Genomic DNA, 12,226 nt, shown 5'->3' with positions numbered 1-12,226 from the left:
CGGCCGGAGGGGCCGGAGGGGTCCCCCGGGCCGGCCCCGCCCCGGCGGCTCCGAGAGGGGCTTGAGGGAGACCCCGACCCCAGCCCGGCTGAGGGAGCGGTGGGGCCCCTGCCCGGTCCCTGCCCCGGTGACGCGCGGCGGGTGTTGCGTTAAACTGCCCAGAGGTCATGGGCAGCGCGGAATTTAACCCCCCCTTCCCCCAGTGTCTCTCGGCGGCCCCACGTCCCGGCGAGTTCGAGTGATGGTCCCCCGGCCTTCCCCCGGGGCTCGGCTCGGGGCTCGCCCGTGTCCCGGGCTGCGGGGCCGTCCTGGAGCTGAGCCCTTCGCGGCCCCTGCGCTGCCAGCTCGGCCCAAATGTCAGCGCAGGGGGCTGTGTCAGGGTCTCGGGGTTTGAAGGTTGACTTGCTCGGCCAGGACACAGGGCTACTTTGTTACAGGGCACAGCCACCCTGTCAGATAGGGAAAGGGGCAGCTCAGCGTGGCTAAAATCACCTGCATGGAGGAGTTTTTAAGAGTAAATTCCATCTGATGTAGTATTTGTGTATGTGACGGAGACTAAGTAGAGCAGGCCTGGGCACTTATTCAGAAATGTTGCTGCTGCCTCTTACGTCATAAGGAAATTATTTTTATTGCAAAACTTTTTCAGATTTTATGTTTCACTGCAGCTTGCAGTGGTCACACTTTCTCTCATCAGCATTTAAAATATAGGCCCTTGTGTTCAGGGGCACAGAATAAGGTGTTTGTTCCAGGGGCTTCCATGGTTGGTCCCAGCTTTGTTTTGCTTGTGGCTCTGCTAAGAGAGGTCAGGAGGGAAAATTGCCTTCACAGAATCCATTGGGTTGGAAAAGGCCTCTAAGGTCATCAGGTCCAGTCTTTGACCAGTCACCACCTTGTCAACTAGACCAGAACACTCAGTGCCACATCCAGTTGTTTCTTGAACCCGTCTAGGGACTGCGACTCCACCACCTCCCTGGGCAGCCCCTTCCAATGCTTGTCCACCTTTTCTGTGAAGAAATTTCCACCTTCCCGGTCTTGTGACTCCTGTCCTCAGACCTCATCTGAGTTAGGATAGGAACAGGCCTGTGACAAAGCACAGAAGAATAGCAGCCAGAGAAGACAGTCCTTGATGCACAGTCCTATTTCTGCTCCCAGTGTTCATCAGACAGCCTGCCCTGCCCTGCCCCCGTGTACCAGCACCATCAAATTAAAGCAGTTCATTCTGCCATGACCCTCTGATGGGATCAGCAAGGCACCATCCAGGCCTTAAGACTTAAATTGTATTTGGGAATAAATCTAAATTTAAGACAAAGCCTGGCCTATTTTATAGTAGGGATTATGTGATGTGGTGTCTGCAGTGGTGCAAAAAGTCTTGGCTCAGCGGGTCACTTCTCCTCCAGTCCTTTGGATGTATTAACTCACATACTTTGCTTAAGCCTCTCTGAATTAATTTGGAATCAAAAATCCTTCCTTTTCAATTTTAAGTGCAAGTGAAAGGAGGTGCTCAATTAATTGAAAAGGTGACATTTTCATGGCTGGGAAAAGGACTTCCTTCTAGGCAAAAAGGTGAAATGTGACTGTGAAACTTGTTTGGAAAGTCACTGCAGCCAAAAGAAAGTGCTGGATACTCTTGTCAGTCCTCTGTAAAATGTGTTAAATATCAGCATTTTTCCAGAGACACGTTAACACAGATTGGGATGACCTCAGCTCTGGAATTGTGGTTGGGATAGCCAGTGCTTACTCCTTTTAAACACACTGGCCTGTAAAACGTTAGTCTGGTCTGTCAGAGGTTAAACTTGAAATCCTGACTCAGTTTTATACACTGAGATGAATTTGAGGGTGGAGGAGGGGAAGAAGTGGAGGAGGAAAGATTACCATAAGCCTACCTCCTGCAGAGTTATTATCCCTCCTTGTGATCCACAGAGCAGGTGGAAAACTGCTGTTCCTGCCTGACCCTGAGCTCCTCTGAAGAGGAGCACCTGGGCTGGTTGGTGTCACTCCACAGGCTGGCCGGGCTGAACCCTTCTCTCCTCATGGTTTGGTGACTGAGTCAAACTTCCAAGTGTAACATCCTTGTGACATCAATTTCTATTTTCCTGACATTGCTAATGATTTTTCTGGTATGAATAATATGTTCCAGGATTTCCATTGTCCTAAATGCCATTTAGAGCAGTGCCATCAATATTTATTTTTTATTAAATAGAACTTTTCTTATAAAAGTTCTTTTAAAAAAAACCTAACACTTTAAAATGTATTTTATATTGTGAAACCGTTTTCAGCATCTTTTAGTATCTTCTGTAATAATTCCCAGATTAAGAGCTCCCAAATAGCATTGTGAGTCTGCTGGAAATAGAACTTGTGGAAGTGGATCCACACTGAGTTAAACTCCTAGAAGCAAACCTGGATGTGAGCCCAACTATAAAAACATTGGAGCTGCGGATCTGTTTGACTCACATGAGGAACATTCACCGTGCTGGTTGCAAATCCAAATTGCTGAGGATCCTTATTCCAGCACACCACCATTGTGCCATCCATTATTTCAGTTCTGCTACTTTGTATAAGAGACCTTGGGGTTTGTGGGAGCTGCTGAGCAGGATGGGAGGACTGTCTCCTTCCTTGTTTGTTGTCTGTGTGATGTTACCAGTAGGGCCTGTTCCTGGAGCTGTCACGTGTGACAGGAATCTCGGGCACAGCACAAGAGCTTTGGGATGCATTGCTCCATCCAGTTGTCCCCCTGGTTAGTGTGACACCCCCCATGCCCTCCCTGTCCCACCACCCCCTGACTGCTTCACCCCAGAGATACCAACCCCTGTGTTACCCCACGGGGACTCTGAGGCTTTGGGTCACCTTGGGGGACCTCTGGGCTGCAGGAGCAGAAGGGCTGCCCTGACCCCCAGGGAATGGAAAGGGGTGACACGGGCACAGCCCAGCCAGGTGTGGCACGGAGGACAAACCAAACACTGCAGGTTCTAAAGCAGCATGGTCATCTTATCTCTGCTGATAGGAGAAAATCAGCTGCTGTTATTAACTACTGAGAACACAAACTTCTTGAGAAGCAGTTAAGAGAAATGGAATTTGGAAACTATGTCTGCTGCCACACCTAAACTGGGCTTTTATGGGAAATGCTGTGCTTATAATCTAGAGCTTTAGTTACGGGTAGTGATGATGTGCAGGAGACTGCAATCACAGCTGTGTGGTCAGAGGCTCCTGAGGTTGAGAACAAGTTCTTTCATTCCTCATTTCTTGGTTGACTCTTAAGTAAGGAAGATGGAAGCTGCAGCAGGTGTGTTTTGAAGCGTTATATTTTGTTTCTTTTAAAGTGTCCTATGGTGAATCTTGCTGGCTGATGTCCCCTGGCAGAGTTGTAATGGTCAGAGAGACTTAAACCAGTGGAAAGGAGACATCAGTGAGGAGAGGGCTGGAGTCACTTGGGCAGTGTGTGAGCTCTCCAGGGACTGTTCCAAAAATTGTTTCACTGGGATGGCTTCAGTAAAGGCTCCAAAGTCACCTTCTGAGTGGTGTAGTTCAGTGCATTGGCATATTTTACTCAGGTGAACCCCTGGCATCATTGCCTTTTCTTTGTTCCAGCCCAAATCAGATTTGTAGCTCTCAGTTTTCATTCTTGTATCCTTTGCTTTGTTCCATGAAGTCTGGAGCAGAAAACAAATTGCAACTTACAGTTAAAGCTACATCATTATTGAAACTAACATGATTTAAAAATAAATTATTTGTTGCCTTTATTTTAAACTTTAGTGATCTTTGAATCCTTAAAGTATAACTAACTTCATGGTAATTTTTATCATGGCTTTGGTATTTTTTCAGGTATATGTCACAAGGAAAACACGCAGAAGCAAGAGAACTTATGTATTCAGGGGCTTTGCTGTTCTTCAGTCATAACCAAGTAAGTCACTGGTTTTGTGTGTGTGGTTTGGGTGGCAGGGGGTTGTTAGTCCAAGATTTTGAGAGATGAATGGTGAGTTCTGAGGGGTAAATGTTTGGGCTAATTGCTTTGTAATCTTTTGTTTTATCTCTTTGTTGAGCCTTTCTCCACAAAGAAGGATTATGCCAAACTGGAACATGCAGCAGAAGTGTTTGTGAGCATCCAAACAATAACCATGTTTTGCTTTCCTGGAGGCTTCTCTTTTGATGCCATCAAATTACTATAATTTTTTTATAAAGGAGGGCTGAGACTTGATGCTGTGCCTTGGATGTAGACGTTGATAAAAGTATTAAACCCGCTGCTGCCAAAATTCTGGCTGATGTTTTCTTTTATGTGCTCATACGTTCATCACTGCCAGTGTGTGTCTGTTTTGTAGCAAAACAGTGCTGCTGATCTGTCCATGCTGGTTCTGGAGTCCTTGGAGAAATCGGATGCAAAAGTAGCAGAAGACCTTTTAGGTGAGGTGACCTTTGCACTCGGTTTGATGGTGTTCAGCTGTGCTTTCCCTTCACAGTGACTGTTGTTAATTAGTCTTAAAAGCTGCAATCCTGTTTGGGTGCATTCCCACATGGCTCAGGGTTACCTTCCCCATAGAAATGGGCTGAGGGGAAAGTTTATTAGAGAATAATGGATTCCTGATAACTTTGTGGATGCTTGGAACTAACATCGCTGCCTGTCTTAAAGATGTATCTTATAAATGCACTAGAAGCAGCAGATCATGTTATTTCTCCTAATGCTAAATATTTTTGAATCCTATTGTTTCTAGAAAACTTGGCTAAATTGTTTAGTTTAATGGATCCAAATTCTCCTGAACGAGTGGCTTTTGTATCCAGAGCACTAAAATGGTCCAGTGGGGGATCAGGAAAACTTGGACATCCAAAACTACACCAGTTACTAGCTATTACCCTGTGGAAAGGTAAGAAAAATCAACTGGCTTTTTTGTGTTTCCCTTTGAAAGTAATCTGAGGAAGCTGAGATAGAAGTGATTGATTGAGTTCTGCCATTATCTGATTTTTGCAATAACATCATCTTAATGTTACTAACAGGAAAAAAATGGAGCTGTAGCTCTACATTAGTGCAAACCTCAAAACACAACTGCTGTAAGGTTCTTTATAAATGACAGATTGAATCTTTGGACATTGAGGTAGTTTGTGTCATTAGGAGGAAAATTGCTGGGGTGCAAAGCTGTTTTGTTGGTGAGGATTTTTGTTTTTAAATCCTGGATAAACATGACAAAGATTGAAATACTCCACCTGGTATCCAAAACAGTCTCTGGACTGTAAATAAGTACTTTTTGAGAAGTTGGCCAGCAGGCTTATTCCAGAATGAATGCTCTTACCTTTTATTTATGAGCCATTTTATCACTTGTGATGGGATGTCAGATAAACACAAAATGATCTAAATAATTATTTTAATTGTGGATGATAGCCAGTTTTTAAAGTCTCGTGTTCAAAACATAACAAAGGTGATTGAGAACAGTTGAATACATGCCATTTCTTCTGTGGTTTCTCATAAGTAACTGTGCAAAATGATTGTTTATTTTACATTTTTCAGTAGCTGCCAAGTGATGACAGTGGTTTCATGTAACAATCCTGACCCCAATAATGGTCAACACTGCAGCTCATCTTCTGTCTGCTTGCCATAGGCAATCCCATAGCTGCTCCCATGGACTTACAGCCTGATGGCTGCTGCCAGCCAGAAAGGGAGGATTTTCCTCAGAGCATTTGAGTTAGAAGCTGAGCTACAATTAGGATAAGAAACAGTTGCATTCTGAAAGTAAAACTCTCCATTTTGTAGCTGTCTGCTCACTGTTCTCTTGAAGAGCAAAATGCCTACGTTTCCTTAGTCTGTATTTTTTTGAGTTTCATCAGAAAAGACTCAGATTTTTAAAACAAAGCTTTCAAATTCCAAGAGTTAGCAGCTCTCAGGTTCTGTCATTGCAGTGATTTTTGCACGATACTTTGCTTCGAGTTCTAACAAATCATTGCCATTTCTTACACCTTTTTCCTGTATAATTGCTGTTCTGTTCAGCATATGGAAGCAATTTTAATTTTGATAGCGAGAGTGGGCTAAGCTAAAAATAGGAAATCCCTTCTTTCTGTGCACTTAGAAAGAAGGACGCTGAAGGTGCTGTTTGACTTCTTGGTGCACATGGTCTAATGTGGAATTTCTTGATGAAAGCATGTGAAGTGTCAATATGCAGTTAGATAAAATTATATGACCAAAGTTCAAGCCAGTGGCATTGAATAAACTGTATTTAATAGCAGTTTTTCAAATGTATTTAAGTTGAAATTTATTATTATAACTTTTTACTAGTTGTCTTGTTTATATACCACGTGCGCAGCTGTTGTTCTTTTACCAGCTGATAAAGTGCAAGCCTAATAAATTTGGGTTTTGCACTCAGGTATGATGAACTGATTTCTTAAAAGCCTTTTTCTTTTTTCTTTTTCTAGAGCAAAACTATAGTGAATCTCGGTATCACTTCTTGCACTCCACAGATGGTGAGGGCTGTGCAAATATGCTGGTAGAATACTCGTCGTCCCGCGGATACCGCAGTGAGGTGGACATGTTTGTAGCTCAGGCAGTACTACAGTAGGTGTTAAACTTCTGTGCAAGTATTTTGCTGAGATGACATTGTGCTTTGGGGCCAGTTTAATCAGGATAACTGTAGGTTTAACCATGCATCCTTTTCGAAAGAAGCTGTGAAACTGGCCAGAGCTTCTGAAAGTCATTTTAGGTGGTAACAAAAGGAGAAAACCATCTGAAAACTGGTGTGTTAAATTGGTCAGACTGGAGAGGAAAAAAAAACACAACGTATTTAGGTTGAAACCTGAAATCCTGTTAATTGCCTGAAGAATTAATGCAATCTGTTTGACCCTGAAAGCACAATTCTTAGCTTTGTTAATACCACTTTATGTCCAGTTAGGGCTTACCTTGATGTTCTTACAAAGACTGGACCTAAGCAGGCTCTGTATTTACCTTTAGCACAGTTCTTGCTCTCAGTCTCATCCTCAGAGACAATTTATCCTGGTCACCCTGGTCCTTGAGCAGCAGCACTATGGCTTTTGGTTTGACAGAGTTGCTGCTGGCTCTCATTTACTTCAGGCATTTCTTTTGTAGGAGGTGGGAATGCAATTATGTGCTTTTGCAGAGCTCATGTAGAATGAAGGTTGACAAAGCCAATTTTACTGTGTTTAATCAGCTGATGGCTTTCTTCAGTCAGGGAAAGCAGCTCATGGAGGAGTCTGAGGAGGAGGTGGAGACAGGACTGTGTGGCAGGGAGTCAGGGAGAGAGTAGGTGTTGGGGGAGAGGGAGGAGGTGCGAGCAAGTTTGTCTCTCTTTTGGCAGCACTGAACTGTCATATCAGATTTGTCCTCCTTTCCATAGCTGGTTGCTATAGATTGCTGTGATTTTGAGCAGTAGCTCAAATCCTTTATGGGAATCCAGTATAAGCAGGACTCTTAAGCAATTTTATGGGGCTTTGCTCTGGAGGGGGTGAAATTCTGGGCAGAAATTAAGAGTAAGAGACTATTTTTTCAGTGTTTACACAGCACTACTACTGCATCCTTTACTGGCCTATATCTCAAATAGTGTGCTAAATCCTCTTACATAGCAGTTTATACTCTAATGAAAATAATTGCAGTTCCTTGCCTAGCAGTGAGGCAAAAGAGCCCCAAGCCCTTGCACATGTGAGGGTGCAGAATTAGAGGCCAGCCTGCCATCAAAAATGAGATGGCTCGTGGCAACCTTCCTAGACCCTGCTGGCAGCATTTGTCCCACAGAAAAGCCCGTTAGGCCAATGGGACTGGCAGAGATTGCCAGTTAAATTAACTGGACCTGAACGAGGATTTGATCTGTTTGGGGGATCGATCTGTTGGCTGGGGACAAATGGCTTGGGAGCTCCAAGTGTAGCTTTAGTATGAGACTTTTAGGCATGTGTGTTGAACTTATTAGTGGTCCTGATGCCATGTTATTTTGAGGTGGTGCCAAAAGAATGGCAGATTCATTGAACACTGACAGATACGTACTGAAAGGTGATGTGTTTTGGATTGGATTTAATTCAGTTTTTGCCTCAGCATAGTAATCTCTGGACCAGTAAATGCAATATCATGTTAAATGTAAATTACAGGGTGGCCAGTGTTTCCATGTCTTGATTAAATTGATGCTCTCTATTAGTAACCATCCTGTGTACAAGCTGCTTAAATCCTGGTTAAACTCATTCTTTATTATTTAATGTCTGTTCTCCCTCCTAACCTGCCTATTCCACAGTGTATTCTACTAGTGATTTTCCCCTTCCTCAGTTGATGGCCAGACCATTCCCAAAGATGTACATCTCTGCCAGTTGGTTTTTGCCATCAGTTTAAGCCTCAGATGGCCTCTGTGCACAAATGAAGTAGATTGTTGAGCTTTTGGCTTCCCTTTTTCTTTCTGCGTGTGAAACTGGTTTTCTGCCTTTTGTTTTTAACTTGCCTTGTTCTCTTTCCTTTTTCAGATTTCTCTGCTTAAAAAATAAGACCAGCGCATCAGTTGTTTTTACGACATACACACAGAAACATCCTTCAATAGAGAAGGGCCCACCCTTTGTTCAACCACTGCTAAACTTCATCTGGTTTCTCTTGTTGGCAGTTGATGGGTACAGTCTGATTTCTGTCATGTTGTTCTTGGTTTATTTTTCAGTTGTTACTGAGATTACATTTTTGGTTGTTTCCTTTCTAGAGGAAAACTAACAGTATTTACAGTATTGTGTGAACAGTATCAACCTTCGCTGAAAAGGGATCCCATGTATAATGAGGTGAGTTACTCATAAACAGGATTTAACCTCCTGAATTAGTTAAATAATAGCTGGTTGGCTCCTGTTTTGTGACTTGTAAATAGAAGTTGGTGATCTACCTTGTGTGGGTGACTGTTGCCCATAGTATTTCCACCAGTAAATGGAATAAATGACATTTTTCTTCATCTTGTGTCGTTTCAGTACCTAGATAGAATAGGACAGCTTTTCTTTGGAGTTCCACCCAAGCAGACCTCGTCCTACGGAGGATTGCTAGGTATGGTTGGTTTGTAGGGACCACCAGACTTACACAAAACATCTGTGCTGGAAACATAATCTGTTCTAATGAATTTATAGCTCTTTCCATAGCCTGTAGAAACAGTCCCTGCTGTAGAATACAGGATTCATTGGTTGCATGTGATATTAGTTTGGTGGAGTTAGTAGACCTCTCATCTTTGAGAAGGGGAGAAGCACATAAATGACTCTTATGGTTAATTTTTGACATTGTGGTATAACTTCCTAGTGTAAAGAAGCGTCTTACTGGTGTTAAAGCTTAATTTGCTCAGAGTTCAGTGGCTGATTTTCCTTAAGTCGAGTCTGGGGCTTTGTTAGAGTTCTAACACTGCCCTTCTACAAGAAATGAAAGGGAATCAAGAATTTCAGCCCTCATTTCCTGGCTCTTGAGTGAACGGTGAATAAAATTGAATGTTTTCCCTTGAGAACTAAGCTTCTTTGTTTGTAAACTGACTCGAAGCTTTAACTACAAATATCAATTCACTGATACCCAAAGTTTGGTGAAAAACATGAACATCACGTTTTTACCATCTGTAATTTGCTTTTCAGCAATTCTGGCACCTTTAAGTGCATTTGAATTTCTAATGAGTTTTTTACAGGGTGATGCAGGACTGTTGCTGCCTTTTTGAGAGTTTCACTGCTGCTCATGTGGTTGGGTGTGTTTTCCCCTCAGGATGCAAGTGTAGCACATAAATATGTAACTTTGATGGGTTTTTCCAGTGTATTGTTAGAGAAGGAACAGTATCAGTAAACAGCAGCAGTCCTGTGTAGGGCTAACAGTGTGCAGCTTCCCAAATCAATATTCTTAATGGACACCAGTGTGAAAATACTAATGTCTTGCTTCAAAAAACACTCTCCTCTTAGGTTTTTTTTTGGTTGTGTGTTCTTGTTGGGTTTTGTTTGTTTTGGGTGTTTTTTTTTTTTTTGTTACAGGAATCTGCACCATAGCAGGGTGGAAGGAGATCAGTTAAAAGTTTTTGAGATGAGAATGTAAAACTAGCAATTTTAACTGTCCTGTATTTCATTCTAGGAAATCTTTTAAACAGTCTGATGGGAACTGGAGAAGATGATGACACAGAAGATGGTCAGGAAGACAGCAGTCCTATCGAGCTCGACTGAATGTTGTTGTCATTGGGTGCCGTGTAAATCTGATGATTCGATGACTCCAAAGACACTTTTGGAATTTGAATCCTGCGGTTGTTTCTTGGCGCCTAAAAGGGCTCCTCTGGTCTTTTAGAAATGGTTGCTGAAATGTTTATAATGTCGGTCTATATTATTTATGTAAAAAAAAAAAAAAGAAAGATACCAACAAAAAGTAGCCAAACGAACCAATCGGAGCAGTTGTTAGTGGGTTTCCGATGCAGCAGCTGGTGACTGATTAAAATATAGTCTTCTACAGTTTCTGATGCAGTATTCCCTTTTGCACAGTAATTCAATAAAGCATAAACATGGGTCTTGTCCTTCATGGCCTGCCCAGTACCGTCTCTGTTATGAGAAAGCCTCCTTGACCTCTGCCCTCTCCAAGGAAGATCTCGAAAGGCAGGGGGAGCAATTGAATAATTTATTTGCGAGGCTGGTGCCAAAAGTACTGCGAGACGAGCCAAGCAGCCTAATTTGAGATGCACATGCAAGAGACATTGAGACAAGAACTCGCTTCCACTGCCATGAGTAACATGCACACCCTTCATACTGCCTGTCCCTCTCCCCAGGGTCTGGCTCTGGCCGAACCCACACGTGTGTTTTTAGCTGATACTTCCTGAAAAGCACAAGATTTGAATTGCTCTTGAGTAAAAGCCCATGAGTGGAACGTAGGTAATTGGCTTCCATTTGGCATCTAAAATACCTCCTCTGGCTTGTGGCTCTTCTCCTTTGGAACAGATTCTTTCTCAGTGTAAGTCCATAACGTACAGGCGACGGCGTGACAGTGAGTGACACAGTTTGCCGTGAGCAGTGTATGTGTTTGAACTGAGCTGTGTGTAAAGAAAAGGGATACTGCAGAACTCCTGGTTCTTTATGATATATTTATTTTTCTTGGGTGATTGATTCATTTAACATTTTCTGTTGAAAAGAATAAATCAATAAATAATGGAGTAACTTCACCCCCAGCAGTAGGCATAGCCATTCTCCATCTCCTCTGTAATGCAGCACAGTCTGGTGCAGGGAACAGATGAAAGGGTGGGGAAACAATGCTTTATTTTTTCACGATGAAAATAAAAAAGCTTAGATTAATAAACAGCAATCATGCATGGGGGAGGGATTAATACAAATTTATTGACTGTATGAAAAAAAAAAAGGCATTGACAGGAAGACTTTGTGTTAATTGTGAAGTCTCAAATAAACACTTTATACCAGGATGTGCAATAGTGCTGCTTTCTGGGACTTCCATGCAGAGATCTTAGTTTCCTTGCTGTTTTTTCCACTCTGCATTTGACTGTGGGTCATCCAGCCCTCAGTGCTGCAGCTTCACCTTTGTGCAGTGAAGGCATAATTCTAGGGGGTTATTGGAATGTCTGGAGAAGAGGTGGATTGCTTTGATTTGCAGCAAGTTTAAGGAAGAGCTGCCTACCCAGGATGGTGCTGCAGACATTTAATAAATGATCTGGAATGTCGACAGAGGTTTAGAACCACATCATTTCATTGCCTTTGGCTGCCAGGAATGGGTGGTGTAAGGTGTCCACAGGTGTCCAGCAGCAGTGTCCCCTCCTGTGTCCTGCATATATGACCCAGTGTGAGGTTACATTTGTGTATATACACACACATATAAACAGCCTTTTGTGTAGATTATAATTAAATAATTGTAATGGCATATAATTTATAATATATTATTCTCAATTATACGTACACAAAGACCAATCTTTACAGCTAGTTATAAAACATAAGCAATGTGTCCAATCTGTCCTCTCCCTGCTTCTGCCATACCTTAGTTGGTAAGTAAGGACGAGTGAGCCTGAGTGTGTGTGCAACATTTATAAATACTTTTAATACAAATTAAATATATCATTATAGTTGTGCATGTGGATATACTTGTCTTCATATGCAATATATTCCTCTACATTTATATGTTTATAAATTATATACTTATATAAAAAGCATGCACATGTTTATATAACTACATATTTTATAAAATTGCAATTATAAAAATGTCTCTATAGACAGGTATATGAAATACATTTAGGTTATATATTTGTAAATTAAATGTATGTATCTGAGTGCTATATATACATGC

The 12,226-nt window shown here is 42.2% G+C and overlaps 1 protein-coding gene across 4 annotated transcripts; it reads left to right on the top strand.

The window, feature by feature from the left end:
* Window positions 1-2,690: 2,690 nt before the first annotated feature.
* On the top strand, window positions 2,691-11,354 carry GET4 (golgi to ER traffic protein 4). Of its 4 annotated transcripts, XM_017813455.1 has the most exons (10): window positions 2,691-2,734; window positions 3,257-3,280; window positions 3,820-3,898; window positions 4,314-4,395; window positions 4,704-4,853; window positions 6,391-6,529; window positions 8,431-8,571; window positions 8,655-8,730; window positions 8,911-8,983; window positions 10,031-11,354. In XM_017813455.1, the coding sequence occupies exons 1-10, from the start codon at window positions 2,706-2,708 to the stop codon at window positions 10,117-10,119; spliced, it is 882 nt and encodes a 293-aa protein (XP_017668944.1). In that variant the 5' UTR covers window positions 2,691-2,705; the 3' UTR covers window positions 10,120-11,354. The 4 variants fall into 4 exon arrangements, with proteins under 4 accessions (XP_017668944.1, XP_017668945.1, XP_017668943.1 ...); XM_017813456.1 differs by lacking the exon at window positions 3,257-3,280; XM_017813454.1 differs by lacking the exons at window positions 2,691-2,734; window positions 3,257-3,280 and adding an exon at window positions 3,463-3,548.
* The last annotated feature ends 872 nt before the right edge of the window (window positions 11,355-12,226 follow it).

This window comes from Lepidothrix coronata, unplaced genomic scaffold (assembly GCF_001604755.1).
Source record: "Lepidothrix coronata isolate B3197 unplaced genomic scaffold, Lepidothrix_coronata-1.0 Scaffold41, whole genome shotgun sequence".
Lineage (NCBI taxonomy): Eukaryota > Metazoa > Chordata > Aves > Passeriformes > Pipridae > Lepidothrix > Lepidothrix coronata.
The sequence above is the reverse complement of the archived record's forward strand: the minus strand, read 5'-3'. Positions and strand labels throughout refer to the sequence as shown.